The 20533-nt window shown below is 37.3% G+C and overlaps 1 protein-coding gene across 1 annotated transcript in view; it reads left to right on the top strand.

The window, feature by feature from the left end:
* Window positions 1-10185: 10185 nt before the first annotated feature.
* The window catches only part of LOC104499973 (chromosome unknown open reading frame, human CXorf30), a 29092-nt gene continuing 18744 nt past the window's right edge, over window positions 10186-20533 (top strand). The window contains exons 1-5 of the mRNA XM_010143557.1: window positions 10186-10318; window positions 10517-10676; window positions 11301-11395; window positions 15145-15306; window positions 20179-20350. Coding sequence (XP_010141859.1) covers window positions 10186-10318; window positions 10517-10676; window positions 11301-11395; window positions 15145-15306; window positions 20179-20350 — 722 coding nt within the window. The remainder of the gene's footprint in view (window positions 10319-10516; window positions 10677-11300; window positions 11396-15144; window positions 15307-20178; window positions 20351-20533) is intronic.

Raw genomic sequence — 20533 nt, 5'->3', positions numbered from 1 at the left:
CATGGTTTTTTTAATTAAATTCTCCTGTTCAAGAAGAGTTATTGAGACTGAACCTTGATTTTTCAAATGAGTTCTGAGAAATCCTGTTTATTTAGGTCAAGTTAGATGATAGCAATGACTGAAATGTTTAGCTGTGAAGAAATGAAAAAAAATCTCTGCAGAGTTCTGGATAAGTAAACATTCTTTAAATGCTTGTGTTGATTCAATCAAAAAAGGCCAAAAATACTTCGAAATTTCTGAATTAACATTTTCAGAATTTCCTTTATATTATTTTGCTCATTCTTTTACTACTTTAGGATGAAAACAGGGACAAGAAATCAAGTACCATCAATAGATATGAACTGTACAAGCTTTCTTTTCTTTACACATAACCACTGCACTCTGTCGCCTCTAAAGAATCACCATTTTCTTTTAAGTTTTGTGGTTATTAGTCTTTATACAAAAAGAAGGTTTCTTTAATCCTTTAAGCTGATACCAAATGACAGTTTGTGAAGTTTTGTTCATTGTCATCTTTATACACATGGATTTTTTCCTTCAGCTTTTCTTCAGTTGACACCTATGACAAAGAGCTGTTGGGAAAAGCTTTTGACCCTACACGTGCTCAGTGTTTGACTGCAAATCGCGCGTGTGTTAAGCTGCTTTAGAGACTGTTCTCAACCATATGGAAAGGAAAGTGCCTTAGATTTGAAGGCTGATTTAGAATGGATAATCCTAATCAAGTCACTTCTGTGAAACTTTTTGTTCCCAGTTATTCCACCACAGGTTATTGTCCTATTCCAGAAAGATACTGTTTTCATGTAGTTTTATCCACTACTGTATTTTAACTAAATTTTAAAAAAGAATCAGCAGTGATGATCTGTTTTCTTCCTTCCTGAATGAAAAGAAAAATAACTTCTCTCTTCTTAAAAACTAAAAATGAGCAGTTCATGCAAAAATAAATAAAAGCTAAATTGTAGACATTTGTTCTGTATTTTACAAGAAAATGTTGATATTGGTAGCAAACTTGCCTCCCGAGTTGAGGATTACATATGATTTCTGTTTCTGGACTCAGACAGATGTACAGGATATGCAGCCGCCACCGCTGTTCGGAAACTCTGCAGCTCCCCTTTACCACTGAGTCGTTCAAAGCCTGTCCTCTGTGTTGGTGCGATTCAGAATCATCCTGACAGTGTCAAGCAATTTGGGTCCTTGATCCGCTCCGTTTGTCTTAGTAGTAATTCTCACTTCTAGTGGCATTTTCTCTTTCTACACTGGGGAACTTGATTTGATTTTTTTGTTTCCTACCATATCAAACCTTTCCAGTCCAGTTGACTTCCTACGTGTCCGCTTCTAAGCGTTTTGTCCTTTTCTTCTTTTTCTGGAGGCCCTCATTCATATCCCTCTTTATTCTTCCCTAAATTTAAGAGGCCACCAGCTCATATATTTATTGGATTTTTTGAATACTGACTGTGATTTGGTCTAAATTAGGACTACAGATTTGATTTTTAACTTTTCTCACATGACAGGAAACAATACACAAGTTCTTGTTTGTCTAGTTTGACTGGCTCATAAAATTTAATGTTAGCCCAGTTACAATAATACTTCCATTCATAGTCAACAATAGTACAGAGAAGTATCTCTTAACGTGGTTAAAATGGTTGCACAAACTTTCCTATTGTCTACTGTTTTTTTTTTTCTTTTTTTCTGGTGGAACGCTCCTGTTTCTGGTGTCCCTCTGGGTCTCAAACTTGACAGCATCAGTCCTCCCCAGGTGCAGAGGTTGGATGGGGATGTCAGAGAGCTGTCAATGCCTCAAATTCTTTGCATGTAGGGCTAGTAAAGTGCTCATTCCTCAGCAGTTTGGGGATCTGACAGGATTTATTTTTATGCATTAGCTTAACACAGTCTGCATAAATGAACTTTCACTTTACTAGTTCTCAATTACTCAGTTTTCTATTCTCTGCTTTATCTAAACTGGTTTATCAAGACTGTATTCCTGTAGTGCCCATTGTGATTTACATTTACCATTTTGGACCTCTGGTACCTTCCTGTGTTTACACTCTTGCAAACCATTTTTTTTTTATTCTAGTGTCATAGGTAATTCATTCTGCACAGATGTTTACTTATATCTCTATCAACTCAAAATATCATAAACCAAACCCGACTGCTAAACAATTGCTGTCATAAATAAAAGAATCTAAAATCAACTTATGCCAGGACAAATGTCAATCAAATCCTTTGACCCTACCCTGTAAGGCCACTAAAAAGCTTTTTAATAGTAATGCAAATAAACTATATTTGCTGGGCTACGGAAGTGTCGTGCTACTCTGGGAAGTATTTAACTGTGAAATACATGTAGCATATGTGGGTTCTAGCATTCACAGAACTACTGTATTATGACACAAGCCAAATTAATGAACAAAAGTTACTTTTCAAGAGGGATTCTTCTTATCAACTTTGTTTTCTTGACTACTAAGAAACTGAAAAACATTGTAGAGCTCGATTCCACCTTACTACAGAAACTAGTAACCCTTGAGCGAGGAAGAGTTTAAATATTAAGACTATGAAAATGCATAACTCAGAAAATATATGTATGTAACTCACAGTAGGGAATAATAACTAAACTGGCTGTTTCCAAAGTTTGTAAACTATGTCAAGGAACTTCAGAAAAGGCAAAAGTGCTGAGTAATCTTTCCATCCCATTCTTTGTTGGAGTATGTGTATATATGGAGTATATTCTTTGTTGTATGTGTGTATGTTTCAGTTCCTGTCTGCTGCACGAGGTGTGGTGTGTCTCCTGAAACTTGTAACCAGCAGTACAATTTTGGGTTGTGTACAAAAAGAGGAAGGATGTAACAGCACCAGTGTCATTACTGATTTCACAACACTTTGCAGATTTGGGTTAAAATCTGCCATAGCTTCAGAACTTGACTGTGCTTTCAGAGATTGGACTAAGAGATATGTATATCCAAGAAAAGTTTAAAATGAAAGTAAAAATATATCTGTCAAACATAATCAGATATTTGACATAAGCCAAAAATTCAATTACACCTGAAGTGAAGCAATTACAGTTTCCTTTCAACCATGGACTCAAGACATTTTTGTGTGTGTTTGGGTCTAGAGAAGGATTAAGAAAGGAGGAAGCTGTCATAGTCCTGATTTACTTGCTAGTACTTTATCTTAGGGTAACATGAACTTTCTTTAAGAGAGAAAGGATAAAGTTTAGTGGGGGTTTTTTTTGTGCACTGAAAAGAAAGCCACGCTTGTTCACAAAGCATATGGCATCACTTGTGCGGCTCTTGAATTTTCAAAACACATTTGTGGTTATTTTCTAGTTTTTGTTAAGATTTTAGGCAGGTTATTAAGTGCTGGTAGACTTTTGTTATGTACGGAACACGTTTTTTTTACTGTAGTAGGGAAGGAGACAGGTTGAGTGGGCCATAGTTTTCCTGTTACCACAGCAGGGCAGAACATGTGAGATCTTATTTCTAAAAAATACAACTATCCATCCCTTCACTCTCCTCAGCAATCCGTCTCCATGCACACTGTGTTTCTGTTTGGTATCGTTTATCTCTTAATCTCTCTTGAGAATATCAAGATTATATTTAAATGTGCGTGGAAATAAAATGAAAATTTAGTTAAGGAAGGACCAATTGACCTAATATAACCAAGTTTTTACTTCGTCTATTTTTTAATGTGGCACGAATAGAATCATTCAGGGAAACAGTGTATTGATACATCGATTAGAGTGCTAACATAGAAGAAATCTTGCGTTTGTTTTTCCTTTGACTTTGCAGTGTGAATCCTGATTTCTCTGACATTGGATCTAGGACATTACTGTGCTGCAGACCTTAGATTTTGGATGCCTGGATGATCTCACGAAATTTCATCAACATAAAGTTGTCATCAGGGAAATAGGGATGATAATTTTCAAATGTGTAAAATGGTCTAAGGAAGATGGGATAGATATTCTGTCTATCAGATTATTGGAGGGGAAAATGTAGATTTGGAAGGAAAAGGCAAGAAGAATTGACAGTCCATTGGAAAGGTTTAGAAGAAGTTTTGGACCATAGGATAATTTAAAAAAAAAAGAAAAATTTTACTACTGTCATTCCTGATTAGTCTTCTTCACCCCTTACTCTTATCTATTTGGCATTCCCTTACTGCTGGATGACTTTCACATAATGCAGACTGGCCTCCTCCACTCATTCTACTCTCTGACAAAGCATCATTTTGCAAGTTGCTTTTTATGCCTGCTACCCTTTTGCTGGTCCTCAGGTGTTTGTTTTTCCAGTCCTATTGCTCACTCTTCCCTGTCCACAGTATTTTTCCTTCTCTGATGTGTGTCTTCTGTGTTGCTCTGTACTGCAGTTCAGCCTTGCTTTCTTACTGTGCTCATTTCCTGTCATTCAGACGTGTCTTTCCTAAATGTGCTGGGTGACTGGATTCCGGTAACGTGAGCCCGAAGTCCATCATCACAGCACCTCAGAAGGGGAACTGTAAAGATACCCCATGCTGTCAAGACAAGTGTGTAAGATAACAGCAGAGATGGAAAATATAACTGAATGTGGCATGTATATGAATGTCAGGCCATTTTTTTTTTTTTTTTTTTTTTTTAGATTTAAGATATCTGTAACATCTACTCAAAGTCAAAGTTGTAGGTAGCAGAACTTTGGAGGTAAGATGGGTGTTCTGTGGTAAACCGGTTTAGGAGGTTACATAATTTCTGTATTACTGCAGAACATTCGTACATCAAATTTGATAATCAAATGTGGTATAGAAGTGATGGAAACTTTGTTCTGAAATATATTATGAAATAATCTTATATGTTTAAAAAAATTATTGTCTATCTATTCCCAATAAGAGAGTATGATCTTCATGACTCTGTTACGTGTATTTTCTAAGATTTCTCATAATTAAAGATCTTAAGTGTAATTTTTCTTGTTTTCATCATCAGCAAATAATTGAATTATTGTACTTAGAAACTTCTTTTTCCTCCATGTGCTTAACCCTTATAAGTTTAGTTGTTACTACACTTCAATGATAAATCAATGTAATAACTATTTCTGTCAAAATAATAGTTTTGATTTTGGCTGCAACTGTACTATCTGCTATTAGTTAGAGAAGAATAATTTTATAAATGAAAAGGAAAATTTGTGCTTGGCCTTTTAGACATGCTTCATTTAAAACCAAAATAAATTGCATTAAATGAATCAACATGTTTAATTACTGAGCCCTGTTCTCAATCCATTTATTTTAATCTAAATAGCAAATGTTTAACTTGTAGCCATTATTTTGTACTATAAAGGAATTCTTCTAAATTAAGTCTCTTAATGAAATAAGTCAGCAAGACTCTGCCAGAAGTATAAAAAATCATATTAACACAAGATTCAAAAAATCGTGAAGAAACATGCTGTATCTAATATGTTATATTGTGTGCTTATAATAGTGACGATGTGAATCCTTTCAGGTAAAAACTCAAACATTCATTCCTTCATTTGTGCCATTTATTTCTTAGAGCAACTCCTTAAGTTTTAACCAGTCATTTATGAAATTGTTTATTAGCATCTCAGCTGCATATTCATGACTTAACTTTTTCAGCTAAGGAACTCAGCAGTTCTAGGGGGATCTTACTAATGTATATCAATAACTGAACAAAGGGTGCGAAAAGACAGAGCCAGGCTCTATTCAGTGGTGCCCAGTGACAGGAAACACAGGAACTTCCGTCTGAGAATACGGGAAAACTTTTGCTGTGAGGGTGACTGAGCACTGGAACAGGTTGCGCAGAGAAGTTGTGTAGTCTCCATCCTTGGAGATATTCGAAAACCTTCTTGGACATTGTCCTTGGCAACCAGCTGTAGGTGACCATGCTTGAGCCGGGGGGTTGGACCACGTCTGCCAAAGGTTCCTTCCATCTTCAACCATTCTGTGAATTTGAGAAGCCAGGGAAAGGACAACTCCGACTTCTAGGGGAAGAATCTATAATGCGGGAAGCAGAGTTCTCCTAGAAATTAAGTCATCATGGACCATCTGTGAGAACAATCTCTCTTGCATCCCTCCTACCTAAATAAACTGTACCGAGGGAAGGAAAATCGTGATGTAAACATTAAAAAGCAGGATATTAATTTAACATTTAGCATTTTGAATCCTTAGCACAAGGTTTACTTACTTTATTGTATATGTTGAACTAACCTGAAGTGCTTTACATTCCATTTCCTTTGTCCCAGAGAAGATGCAGGTAGGAGTTTTATCATAACGTATATCCTCAGAAACTACAACTTAGATTAAGTTTTACTTCGCTTATGGATTTTACTCTTCTTGTCTGTGAGGACATGAAAGACTGAGCAACCAGTTGTCTTCCCCGTTAATTTCAGATATAGAAAGAAACATTCAGAACTTCACTGATACATGGTTTAAGACACATGACTAACTGATATTTTAGTAATACATGTGTTCTTCAAACATTTGTCTAGAGATGGTAAGGTTTGTTACATATATTCCTTTCACTACGCAGAAAAAAGCACCTAGTAAATCCTTAGGTGAGAGTCTTAAAAAAACTCCTGCAGTCTTTCCTCATAGAGCAGGTTCTCTAGCCCTTTGATCATCTTGGCAGCCCTCCTTTGGACCCTCTCCACGTCTTTTGAATTGTGAGAATCAGAACTGGACACAGTAATCCAGGTGCAGCCTGACAAGTGCTGAATAGAGGAGGATGATCACATCTCTGTCTTTGCTAGTAGTGCCCATATGGATGCAGCTTAGGAGTTTTCAATTCTTGAGGAAGTAGCGGGGAGAGCCAGTAGAACTGCCACCTAGGGCTTCCAGACAGCCTGGTTGACAGTGTCCCTCGGGAGGCAGCCCTGAGGGGCAAAGGAGTCCAGGAATGCTGGACAATCCTTAAGAGGCAAATCTTTAAGGCTCATGAGCAGGCCATCCAGGTATGCCATAAGACAAGCCAGCGGGGTAGAAGACCGGCCCGGCTAAACAGAGAGCTTCGATTGGAACTCAGAAAGAAAAAGAAAGCCTATAGCCTATGGAAGAAGGGACAGGCCACTCAGGAAGACTATAGGGATTTTGCGAATCTGTGCAGGGAAAAAATTAAAAAGGCTAAAGCCCAGCTAGAACGTACTCTGGCCACCACCATAAAAGTCAATAAAAAATGTTTTTATAAATGCATTAACAGCAAAAGGAGGGCTCAGGAGAATCTCCATCCTTTGCTGGATGTGGGGCAAAACATAGTGACCAAGGACGAGGAAAAGGCTGAGGTACTGAGTGCCCGTTTTGCCTCAGTCTTTAATGGTCAGACCAGCTGTTTGCTGTGCCCAGCTCCCTGAGCTGGAAAACAGAGATGGGAAGTGGAGAGAAGCCCCCGTAATCCCAGAGGGAACAGTGAGTGGGTTCTGATTCTGAGATATATCTAGAGATACATACCCACAGTTGTTGGCCCACATTCGCTAAATGAGAAGGAGGAAAGAAGAGCATAAAGCAATGTGTGACTTTTGCAGTTAGGCCTCTTTCATCTATCTTATTAACTAGGCAAAATCATGTGGAAATAAATCTGTGCTGGCAGTTAATGATCAGCCAGGTTATTTGACAGCTGCAGGCAAGCCCAGTGATATAAAAATTACTGTCATTATGAACAGCTTCTACTAAGAAGATTTTTTTTATTAAAAATGTGAATACATTCTGTTTCAACATTGGTATTATAAAATTTGTCTTTTCATGACCTTTAATAAACAATTTTCTGCTAGAATGACCCAGAATGCTATCATATGGGTCCTGTATTAAAATTTAATTTTAAAAACAAGGCACTGTGTCCTGTATCAGGCGTAATTAAGCTACAGTTCAAACAGTGTATGCAATGTGTGTGTAGCATAACTAAGTGTTAGTTGCCAGTCTGTTCTGTTGGTCATGTATTAGAAGCGTTACCACTGAAACATGTGGATGTGCCCAAATGGTGTTTTACAAAGTGCTTACTTAACCGTCGGTGATTGCAGTATTTTGGTATGCATCTCTGTGGATTCAAGGCAGTCTAACTGCAAATACAGCCCGAAGAACACCCGTCTGTTTTGGAGATACGGCAGGCCCCTGCCTGAACTACACCAGAGTAGCCCCAAAGTGGGCAAATCTCGGTAGGGAGGTGCCTCTTTCAGACGGTGAGAACAGTGCTCCATTGCACTACTGCGAGCAAAGCAAGGGAGGATCCTGGTTCAGATATTGTCAGGAGTGTGGCATCAATGTGTGTGGTCAGTTCAGTTATTTCAGGTACTCGATCTAAAAATCAGTTGCTAATTTTTAAAGGTTTTCAAAAAACCCTTTGACCACATTATTGTCATCGATGTATGTAATATATATTGTATATCTTTTAAGTCTTGGGTATGTGCTTCATAGATAATGCATCAAATAGGGAGACTAAGATCTAAAGGAATACCTTAAATCTCTATTAAAAGAGAAAGAAGAAATATAGGGGGTTTTCCAGTCTAGATAATAACATTTTTAATGAGGATATTTTCAGCTATTTCAAAATACAAGACTTTTTGTGTAATTAAAGATGAATTGCTCATGCCATGATGGACTTCTACAAATACACAAAAATTAAGTAATTATGAGTGCAAAACAGTTGGTTAATCTCCATAACTACATGATAAACCTCTCACAGAAATCCAGATATATTTAGGTAAGAATTCCCTACCGTTTGTGGCATCCTTAATAACGTGAGGCAGTAGTCTATATCTGAGGTCTTGAGGCATTGTTATGGATAGAGGCAGAAGTTCTGCAGAGTGATTTGTCTTCTAAATAATCACAACCCTCCTAATTTAAAATTTACTTTCCAATCTTAATTTGTTAATTTTGTTTATTTTAGTTAATTTGTTTTAATTTAAGACTGTTTCTTGCCAGGAGCTTTACAGCCACAGAACTGCATTGACTCCAGTGGGGTTACGTACTGTAGGAAGTACCTACATAACACAGTACAAGATAATTCTTCGTAAAGATAATCAGTCTGGACAGTGCAATTTGTTAATGTAAATGTGTTGTTAATCTACTCAAGATACTTTGGAAATCCTTATTCAAGGTTGCTGTTTGTGTTGAAGGAATAAGTGGTAGCAATGACAGATTGCGAGGTAGCAGTGGAAGCTGCAATATGTAGTAGACTATAATTAAATGCTAGCAGAGGACTGATGCGGATGAGGAGTCCTGGCTTTTGTTCTGTGTTGTGGACAGCTGTCTTTTAAACCCTCCTCTCGTACCCTGCTGTGACTTCAGACTTTTTTGCTTTTGGACATTCTGGTCTGTCATCATTTTACTCATCTCCTTCTACGTTCACATTCATTTCCAAACTTCCATGCAGCCACCTCTTTTTTCTATTTTGTCCTTCCCAAGACTGCATTACAGTTTTGTTATCACCCACTCTGCTACAGTTCTCAGCATTGGGGTCTTCACCTTCAAGCCATTTAGGCTGTAGGAAGATGCACATTTGGAGGTGTCTACTTTTAGCCCACATCTGAGGCTAAAGTGCAGCAATTGCTCCATCACTCGATGACCCCTCCCCAGCCAAGCAGGGGGACTGAGGAGAGGAGATCTACAGGTTGAACTGAAAATGGATTTAACGAAACAGCCAAACCAATACCAAATGCCAACACAAAGTGTACAAAGTTGTACTCAGCCCAGCAAACGGCCAGTGGTCACAATAAACAGGAAAGCAATCGGAGGGAGGAGGAACCCGGGCAGGAGGCCCCACCCTTTCCTCAGCAAACTTTCCCCTTTATACTGAGCGTGACATTTATGGTCTGGGATACAGCTGTGTCGAGGTTTAGGATTTTGACTCCAGGACAAGGGGGGCTGTTCCCCCTTGTTTGGGTGTGAAAGGAGGTTTTCCGCCTTTGTTACGATATGCTCAGGTAGTGTGGGGAAAGGGGCTACTGTCCCCTGTAACTGGTGTTGCAAAATGCAGCCCCTGGCTCCAACTTCATGCCCCCCCTGACCCAAGCTGTGACAATCAATGCCTCTTTGAATGACACTGTAAAAGCCCCCACCGCATTGCTCTTTTTGGTAGGCACTTTCAGTTCAGAAGGCGCAGGACGGAAGAGGGAACTACTGGAGCAGTCACCTCAACCACAAGAACTTTTCTTCGATATAGTGGGGCAGTTGTGGCAAGCAGACTTTTCACTTTGTTGCTTACTGGTGGGGGTGGAAAGAAGAGGCACCGGGATGCAGGAACGTGAGGCCTCCACCCCCTGTACAATGAGGGAGGAGAGAAAGGGTCAAAGTGTCGAGAATGAAGGCACCGCTGGAATGCGGAGAGAGACCCAGAATGTCCCCTGGAAATATCACAGGGAGAACAGTACGCTATGATAAAATGTTAAATAGTATGTAAAAAAGAAATCTTTATCATCATCATCATCATGGCTTGGCTTCGCGGACGAAGATTTGGGCCTTTTCATTGGCCATAAAAAAGAAAAAAAAGGAAATTTATGAGTTAACTGATAAAAATAATTTTCAAAACTTTCAAAATACCATAACAATCTGTTTTATTTTACAGGAGCCCGATTAGCTCCGAAAGAAAAACTGGACATCCCAGTGTTATTCATGCCAGATACAATGAAAATGTATGAGGCTGTGCTAGTAATTCATGTAATGAGGGAAAACGGTGAAAACTGGCCTTTTGAGGATTCTACTGAATTAAATGAAGATTTGAAGAGGTAATTTATTCTAATAGGAAAAGAAAAAGTAGTGAAGGATACGATATCCCATCATCATTTTCCCCTTTGGCTATTTGTGTGTAGCTCCCAAGGGCAATCAAGTGTCTGATTTTGAGGGCAGTGGGTATCCAACTTCAGCTTTTAACGTACCCTGCAAAGTACGCAGATCGAGAGGTAAGACTTTTATCTGTTTCGACCTACCTTTTCTGACTCCAGATAAAGACAATGTGAAGTACTAGCTGCCAGTGTGGTTATAAATATTGAGCAAATGAAAGCTCAATAAATCAGATGCCTCTGATTTTTCAGTGTATTTGAGATAATAATGATTCTCCCGTGTTTGTGTAATGCATAAACTGAATAATCTTTGTTTCAGTGGAGACGTGACATAAGAGAGAGTGGATCAGGCCCAGTGTTCTCATATCCTCGCAGAAAAATGTTGGAAGACACTAAGTGGATGTAAATTATTGCTGTTCTGATTTGGTTGGGTTTTATTCGATATGTTTGGCATTACAGATACAATAAAATGGATTGTCACCTCTCCAACAGCTCTGAAGTCTAGATTACTTTGGAAGAAAATTCTCAGCAGTCTGTCATGATGGTGCTTTTCACTTCTTTTCCAAGCAGTGTTGCTGTAGCAGAGGATGGGGGAATTCAGGGAATACTCTGGAGGTATCCGGTTCATGGAATGCCTGAAGCACCACAGCAGAAATTAGATCCAGGTAGGTGATGACTGAAAAAAACATAAATTTAAGAAAATTAAATAGTCTTTTGTATTCTTACCTGCTTTATTCTTACCTGCTTTATCTTATAACTGCTTTATACTGCTTTATCATGAGAATTTGCGGTAGTACTTTGCTGCATCTTAAAAAAAGATAAAATCACATATTAAAAATCAAAACTCCTTTCCCAGCCTACAAAGCAGTTCTAGATCTATTCTTCTGTTCTCATTTTGGATAAAAGGAGCCAAGAGCAGCTGAAAATCTCAAGGCTTTTGCCCTTAGTGGCCGAGTTAATTCTGAGTTAGAGAACTGAAGGAGAATCAAATGAAAGACTGGCACAAGGGTAGATTTCTGCTTGTGTACCCAGAACACCCTTCTGGGGAGTTTACAGGGTATGAAATACTGGATTAGAGGTCCACCGTTTCTATCAACCTTGAATTTAATTCTTTAATCAAAACCAGGGTTCAGAGTAATGCGAAGAGCAGTAAGTTTTCCACTTGCTCCTGAGAAGTAAACTTGCATTAACAGGTGACTGGCACTCAAAGGATTTTTGTTGCTGCTTATTTTGGGGATAGTAAATGTTTGTAGATTTGATACGCCTATTTTTTAAAGGCGTGAATTGTGAAACAGATATTGTGAACAGCTTTTTAAATCTGTAACCTTGCAGAAACTACAGCTCAAGTTGTAGAGGGACAATTTTACACCAGCATGTCTTTTCATCTTGTCTTTTGATGAATGAATATAATACCTTTCTATGCTAAATAGATGCAGGAATACCTTCTGGAAAACGATAGAAATGGGTATTTTTGCTGTCAATAGTTTAATTTAATTTGCTTAATTTCCTTTACTTGCAGACAAATGCCAATGATGTTGTTTTAATTAGAATTTTCATCTACTTAATTTCCACTTTAATGCCTTAAGGAATGAAGCAGAATACTATCATGCTATCAACTGTTGCCCAAAATGATGTTATTAATAAGTCTCATTAGCATTAAAATTATATATATATTGATGTGAGTGTTTTGTTACTCAAAGCTGTTATGTAATTATTGGCAGACTTTGAGATAAATCCCCCTTTTATTGGGCTGTTGTTTTCATTAGATACAGAAGTTATGAATTAAAACTGTTAGCATTCATAAATTGCTTGCTGAAGTGACATCACTTAGGGGACATAGCATCTGTATATGATCAGAAACTCAAGTAATGTTGAATATTAAGTACTTTAAATTTCCTAAATGCTTCTTGAAAACAGCAAACCAGAACTGTAGGATATTTATAACGGTGTTATCTACTAGTTTATGTTCAGTAAATGCTTGTAATGCATACAAGGAGCATTGCATATCTCTCTTTGGCCATCACCATGCTACGTTTTAGCTAGTTTATTTTTTTCTAAGGAAGTACTAGATATTTCATGAGAAACAACCTGGAAATCTAAAATAGCTGTTTCTAAGTGTATTTATGAAACAGATTCCATTCCTGCCTTGATTCTGAAAGCCTATGGCTTTCAGTTATAAATGGACTTTTTAAAGATATGAATCCACAGCAGGTGATTTAGAAGAGGCCTGTTTTGGTTTTAAATAATTGTTTTTAATAATGATCAAAATGGTATTGTCATTTCTTTTAATGTAGACATTTATTAAAATTGCCTGGAGGCTACAAGCTGTAATGCCGAAAACGAAAGCTGCTTTGCTATAATATTAGGCAGTGCATCTTTTGAGTCCTTCCAATTTGCATCTTAATGTACTTAAACTTCCAGAAGTCACTTGGCTTACTGTCTCATGAGACCAAATAAAATGATCAGTGGTCACAACCCATGTAGTACATGTTAAGCATTTTACAACTTGACTATCTTATAAAAGTGATTACAAATGGAGAATTGTCTGGAATGTTTTTTTAATTCCTGTAGAGTCCAAGCAGCATACAGTAATTTGGATTGGAAGGTAGCACCGGAGGTCATCTAATCCAAACACCTGGTTAAAGCCAGGGACTTGTCTCGTCAAATCCCTCAGGGGTGACTTTTATCCGTAGATATTAGTTAGCCATTTGGGAAAAAGAAAATATAGAATCATTTTTGGTAGTAAGATGAGCTGTGGAATAGAAAATTATGCGGACACAGCATGTGGATAGAGTAATCTGAAATACTTCATGAGCAGGTGTAATACAATGTAATTTATTCTTAAATACAAGGCCCTGAATCTCAAGAAGAGAAGATGTGGGTTTAACTATTTCAATAACACTCCCACATGGAAATGCTTAGAAAAGAGCTATAGAAATTACTTAAACTCTGTTAAACAGGAAAAGACCAAGGAAAAAACCCAAACAACGGTTTTTTAGAGAAAGGAAATTACTTAAGTTGATGTGCAATTACCTATTTTCCAAAATAATTACAGTGAATCAAGTTCCAGAACTGAAAGTTGAAACACGAGTTAGGAGTAAGGGTTTCATTGTGTACAGAAGTGTTTCATTTGAAACACTTTACATAATTACTTACCAAGATATGGTCCTAAATTATTTATCATTAAATCTTCATGTTAAATTCACAGTTAATTTTTAAAGAATCATTGAGTATAATTCTGATGTAAATATTATTTTGACCTTGAAGCTGAGAAGTGTGTAATCAGCTCTTCTTTTTCATGATGATTTCTGTAACTCTAGAAAATTCTAAGTGTTCCTCTTGAGAAAATGTGTTTTTCTTTCAGTTCTTGCATCTAATTTTCTCCTTGTGTGACAATACTTATTGAAAAAGCCTTAAACAATAACTATTGAAGTAAGCTTTATAAAACCTAGTGTATAAGCTAAAACTCAACTCATCATCAGGGCTTGGCTTCACGGACGAAGATTTGGGAAGGGCTTTCCCCACGCTTACTGCGAGCGCGCTGATGGCTGAAAAGGCCAATGAGGGATAGGCAAGACCGGTTGCAAAGAGCACACCGGCAGGTCTCCTTGGGTGGTACAGTTGAGGCACGGTTCTTTCTGTGTTGTCTTTTCTCCTCGAGACTGATTCTACGTGTGCTCTCAAAGGAGGCAGCAGCGTTATGTCTGGTGTGTCTCCAAATCTCCCGATGGGAGGCCAGGGTGGACCACTGATGGTGGTCAGTATGGCCAAGGCTGAGGTGTTGTTTCAGAGAGTCCTTATATCTCCTCTTTGGGCTCTTCTCTTGCGGCAGCTGGTGGCAAGTCAACTACCTTATAATGAAAAAGGACGTATTTTAGAAACTAAATTAAAATCACTTGAAGAATTGAAAAAAGTTCTGTTATGCTTTAAAGAAAGTCATGTTAGAATGCTTTTTATTCTGGAATAATTCTGTAAAAGCTGAAACTGGAACAACAGTATTCTTAAATTAAGAAATCAAAGCATGACTTAATAGTCTTTCATTTACTTTCTAAATTCCTTCATTTCTGTGTTTTCCTTTCAGTCTTCCTTTCTCATTGGCACATGTCAAACTATTCAAAATTTCCATTTGCAAATGAACGAAAATGAAGATATGTTTCACGATTACAGAAAAGGGTGACATTTGCAAGTGCTGTTGTGAACTATCTGTAGGAACAGGTTTTTGTTTGCTTAGTGATAATTTCTCCTACTTCAACTAAACGGAATAGAAACTATGGGTTGGCAAATAGCTTTTAGTTGTCTTGGCCCTTATTGGAATTCTGTTACAGTCTAAGCGCATTTAACTTGTGTGTATAATTGTTTTGTTAAAATCAGGGTGCTGATGCTTTACGTCTGATATGTTCTTGCTTTTCCGTAGCTGTGGTACACTGTCAAGCCAGGCAGAGAATTGAAAAGAGAGTAGAAGTGCAGCTGACTGGTGTAGTTTCTGGTGCAACTGCTGTACCTGCTGAAAGAAATTCTGCTATGGTTGATGCAAATAAGGCAGCCGACATCCAAGAGGAAGTTCAAGTCACTGATGGTAAGAATAAATAGCGTGGTATCATGCTATTTTAGGAACATTGCAAATAATGCAAGTGCTACACCAAATGTAGCTCTGCAGTGACAACAGATGAGGTTTAGACAAATCTTCTCTACCCTGCATCTACCCTGTTGCAAATGCAGGACATTTGTATAACAATTTGTCTGCACTTACAAGCACCTTTGAAGCAACTTCTTTTGTATCTCTCTTGGATGTGAGGCTTGCACACATACCCTCTCACTTTTAAAACAGAATAACCTTTGCAAAGTCTAAAATTAGCAAAATATGTCTGTGTAAGCATTGCAAGGAAATATTTATCAACAGGTTGTCCCTTATTTTTAAGACGCATTCCCACCAGCAGGCCAATATCTGCAGCAAAATGGATTGAAGAAGAAGGCCTTGTTTGAAAAAAGAGCAATAAAGCTTTGTAAAAAGATAGCTTCCATTTACAGTTAATCAGCGGAGGTCACAGTGAAAATCAATTTCTTCATCGATACACCAAGTTTCCATATTATAGCTCTCTGAAACAGAATAGTACAACATATAAGGAGTAAGAAAAGAGTGCCTGTTACTGCTGTAACCCACTATTTTTGTTGGTGGATGTGTGTTAGCAAAAAATTATGCATTGTTTCATTTTCCCTTCATTGATTATTGCACCTTTGAGACTTAACCTACATTTCTTTTTGGGTTCAAAGACATCCTACTTTTTAAGAAAAATGTTGTTTAAAAACTATGACATGTGTCGTGAGGCATCCTAATATATGTTTAACATAGCTGTAAATGAGGGGAAGGGATTTCACCTATGCTCCAGCTGCTCTTGCAAACTATTCGGCATTCAGTTCCAGAGGCAGCAAACTTGGCTTTTGTGTCTCATTTGTGTCATTTATACTCTGGCCCAGTAGAGGTTTTGCAGGAATGTTGCGTTACAGAAACTTTCAGGCCAAAGAACTCTGAAAAACTGAACAGCTGTAAAATGTAAATCAAGATGCATTTCATCCTCCCTATAAGAATGATTTTCATGCAAATGTGCCCTCACTGTGCACACTGACCAATGGGTCTCCTGTCAGCAATCATTGTCCAGATCTTTAAATAGATTTTTTTTCAGTTTTAATGTTTTAAACAGGAGCAGATTTGAAGTTGAACTGTTCACAAGAGGTTGCACAGTACTGATTTGTTAATATCTGTAATTACTTAAACTCTATTTGCTCATATTGTGGTATCAAAGATAATTTTGTCTGAGTATATTATTATTTTATATTCCCATGTTACAAAGTGATAGTGATCAATCGTGCTTCTTTGGAGAACTGTAAATACTATTATAGAACTTTCATCAGCTTTTTGAGAACTGCTGTGTAACAAAGTACACGCTAACTTCCTTTTTTACTGCAGACTAGCTGGCTGAGCTCTTCGTTGACTTGTCGCGTATGAGCAGGCTACCTTGAACATACCTGAGCTATTTCCCTCCACATGGTGTTATCTGAATTGACAAGAACAACATGCATGGACCACGTTGAGGCAGCATTTTGAAAGACTTGCAGATTCATGATGTGTAGGGCTTGTTGTATTAATAGGAATAGTGTTTCATATTTATTAACAGTGACTTCTGCAGATACTGCAAGACATTGATTTGGGACATTGCATCTTTTCAAGCAGGAAGTCTGGTAATGAAATGTTCTACACTGTAGGTAGTAAGATCATTTATAACTCTAGCGCTTTCCATGGTTTTAAATGACATTATAATGTCATTATTGTTAGATGAATTTGGTGTCTGTTAGGAATCAAAATTCAGTGGTACCATATCAGCTTTCTGCAGTCTACCAGTAATAATGTAAATAAAAGTATAAACCTCTAAGGTAAGAGCCTGACAAGCTGTTTATAGTTTTTCTCCTTTGAAAGAGTTATTCATCAGTGTGTGTGTGTGATGTGTACTAAGCACTTACTAGCCCTTTAAAATAAACCATAGAAGTGTATAGCTCAAAAACCTTATTGTTTTTTAAATGTAGTTGCTTCAGTAATTCTGCATACACAAATGTATACATTAATTATATACATATATAATGTATACATTAATTATATACATATAAATGCATACTACCTTTTGGAATTCTTTATTTACACAAAGGAAAATACTGAAAGACTGAGATGAGTTGCCTTTCAAAACAAGAAATGTTTAAAGCTTTAAAAAAATTGTCATGGAATAGTTACCTCAAAAACATATTCTTACTCCTTGACTTGCTAAAATACTGCACAATATTCTTCAGGAAATATGAGGAAGTAATATTATTTGTAATTGGAAATTCTATCCCCTGGATGTAACCAGCTGTATATAAATAGCATGCTTATATCTTCCCAGGGTTTGGATTGATAAATATCTCTAGGTTGAGTCAGATGTGGTGCAAACTCTTCCTGCTGCTCTCTATTTACAGAATAGGGGTGAATTCATTTGGGTATACTTTATATCTGCGTGTCTATTTTACAGTTTGCGTTAGAAAAAATAAGAATTTTATCTATGCTAAAATGATGATTTAAAAAAAATACAAACTACTGAATGAAGGTATACAAAGAGCTGGGCTGAAGGGTCAAGGCATATTTAATAGTCTGCTGTATTGTATTTCACATTACTCTAAAGAAAATGTTAATTCTGTCTCCAGTGTTTTATTTATTTCACCATTTTAATTGAAACTAGTAATTCTGAGAACTCTCAACATTTGACAATTTGGACAAATTTCTAGCAGTGATTCACAGCTTTTCCTTTGTCTCTAGCTGCTGCCGGTTTGTTGAGGCAGCGTGTGTGTTACGGAATTGTCTACAGTCATATATTAAGATATTCACGGAGGCTTCCCGCAGTATGATGGTACAGTAGTCTTCAGGGCAGCTGTGATGAAAATCTAAGTGCTTTTTTGAACAGTCCTAGACTAGGTTGGCAGTACAGATCAAAACCAGCTAAGGGACCGGCATAAGGAAGCTTTTAAATACTGGCACTTATAAATGCATCTTTTTTGCCTTAAGTATTGTAGACATTAAAATATTTAAACTAAATACTTAATATAAACATAGAACTGGTTACAAAACACTCTGGAGCAGAAAAAATATGAATATTTAATTACTTCTGACTCAAAGGTACTATATAGGTGTCTCAAACCAACCCCAAATGTCCTTGGATACTAAAAGCAGCGTACAATTCACAATGTTTTCTTCTTAGCATCTGAACTATAAAATAAGCTTTTCCTAAGAATCATTGGGTGATATAACTGCTGAGAGAAACAGCTGCTCAACAGCTGCAATTGTCTCACTCTCCTCCAAATGATGTAATCTTTCCTCTCCCACAATAAGTTAATTTTTATATCTGAATCTACATGTTTTGGCATTTGACTAGGGTAACCACTGCAAGCCTTGGGCTGTGTTGGAAGCCAAAAGCATGACATAAACATTCTGTTTTTCAAATAGAGAAACAACAAAGCTCGGAACAATGTAGGATGATCTTAGGAATTTTATAACCTGTAGGAAAAATGTTCATGTTTAATTTCAGTATAATAAAGTACATTTATAATAATAGATGGATTAATACATGGAAATCCTGTATATTCAGTACTCAGTGTGTATCTACTATGAGCGATTATCCCATATGTTGGTAATACTGTTTGTTTACATCTGTCTAATTCTTTGGTCTAGCATAAAATGTACAGACATCTGTGTGAAGGATCCAATTTAAAGAGTCAGAGATGTTTCAATATAAGCTGCTACGCTTCTTAGGGTTAATCTGTATATTACAAAAATATTGGCAACAAAAGTTCAAGCTGATGAAGTAGGAAGAAGGAATTTGTAACTACAGGCATAGGAAGGCATCTCCATACTCACTTAAATTTGGGTAGCATCACAGATGGGCAAAACCAAAGTAAGCTTCTGTTTGACTGCCTCACATACGTTGTCTCTTAGACTTTCTCGGTAAAGATATTTGTAGTCTACATTTTAGAATTTCAAGTCGGAAGGCCTTGGGAATTAACTCTGCAGCTGGCTGGCGCTCTATAGCCAGCACATATGCATATACAGGAACACATACACAGGAGTTCTGCACAACAGGTTGTACCAAGCTGTGCAAATTCAAAATGTGCCCTGAGATACGTGGTCGTAGTAAAATTACATCTCCTGTAGGCTTTAGTGGTTGTGTGAAAAGACTTCTCATCCATAAAATGTGTAACACTTTAAAACAGATTAGAAGCTAGAGATTCTTTTCCTCATAGAAATGTTCCCTCCTGTGCCCAAGTTACTGTTGTATATTGAACATCACCATTTTCTTTATTGCAGCTGGAGGAGACATTTAATTCAAGAAGCTCAGCTGTTTATTCCTATGTCATTACTCCTTGGCCTTTTCATAGCTACTACAGGGAATAAAAGAGGCTGCTAGTGACGTCTTCACTATTTTTCTGTATTCTGTTTCTCAGGCTTGCGGCCATCAATGACACGGATGTCCTTAATGAATATTTCTTTTCTTTTCTTTTTTTTTTTTTTTTGAGATTTTCCCAATGGCATTACTCAAAAATAATATTACATTCTTGTAATTTTCAGTTGGCTGATGACCTAGAAATATCTCACCATAAAGCAGAAGTGGTAGCCAGAACAATATAGCTGTTACTGGTCACACCTCCTAAGCAAGTTTTCCAGCTTTCATTTTGCCAGAAACTATATAGGCTGACATATGAAACTGGAAGATTTTGCTATATAGTCAGAAGAAAATCACTCCAGCTTTTGTTAATTACTTGTTTTACTTATTTGTCATTTTTAGTTACAAATGAAAGAATTGCAACCACTAGCTAGCCTACTGTGTGACGCTGGAGTGCGCACAGACTGATCTTATTCTCTTGTCTCCTTTAGGTTTCTCCACAACAGTGGAATTTCTGTATGAACTGCAGTGCCAGTCCAATGAAATTAAATCTCAGCTTGAATCTTTGGTTGGTATGCATCTGGTGCAAAGTGAACGGGATACAGAATCTGGAATTGTGACACTGGTCTTTAATATAGTGTTTGCACCCCACAAACCAATGAGGTAAGCTCCCGCTCCTTATTACTAACAGAACATGCAATAAAATCCTGTCTTGTCACTCTTACTTATGTAAGCACCTCCCTGCATTGTTTTCCTTATTTTCTTTTCCCCTCTGTTATCTATTAGGTTTTCTCACTTGCTGCTTGTTAGTTTAAACTGACTGGTGTTTAAACCGACTGAGATGGT

Source organism: Buceros rhinoceros, unplaced genomic scaffold, assembly GCF_000710305.1.
Source record: "Buceros rhinoceros silvestris isolate BGI_N320 unplaced genomic scaffold, ASM71030v1 scaffold449, whole genome shotgun sequence".
NCBI classification, from domain to species: Eukaryota; Metazoa; Chordata; class Aves; order Bucerotiformes; family Bucerotidae; genus Buceros; species Buceros rhinoceros.
The sequence above is the reverse complement of the archived record's forward strand: the minus strand, read 5'-3'. Positions and strand labels throughout refer to the sequence as shown.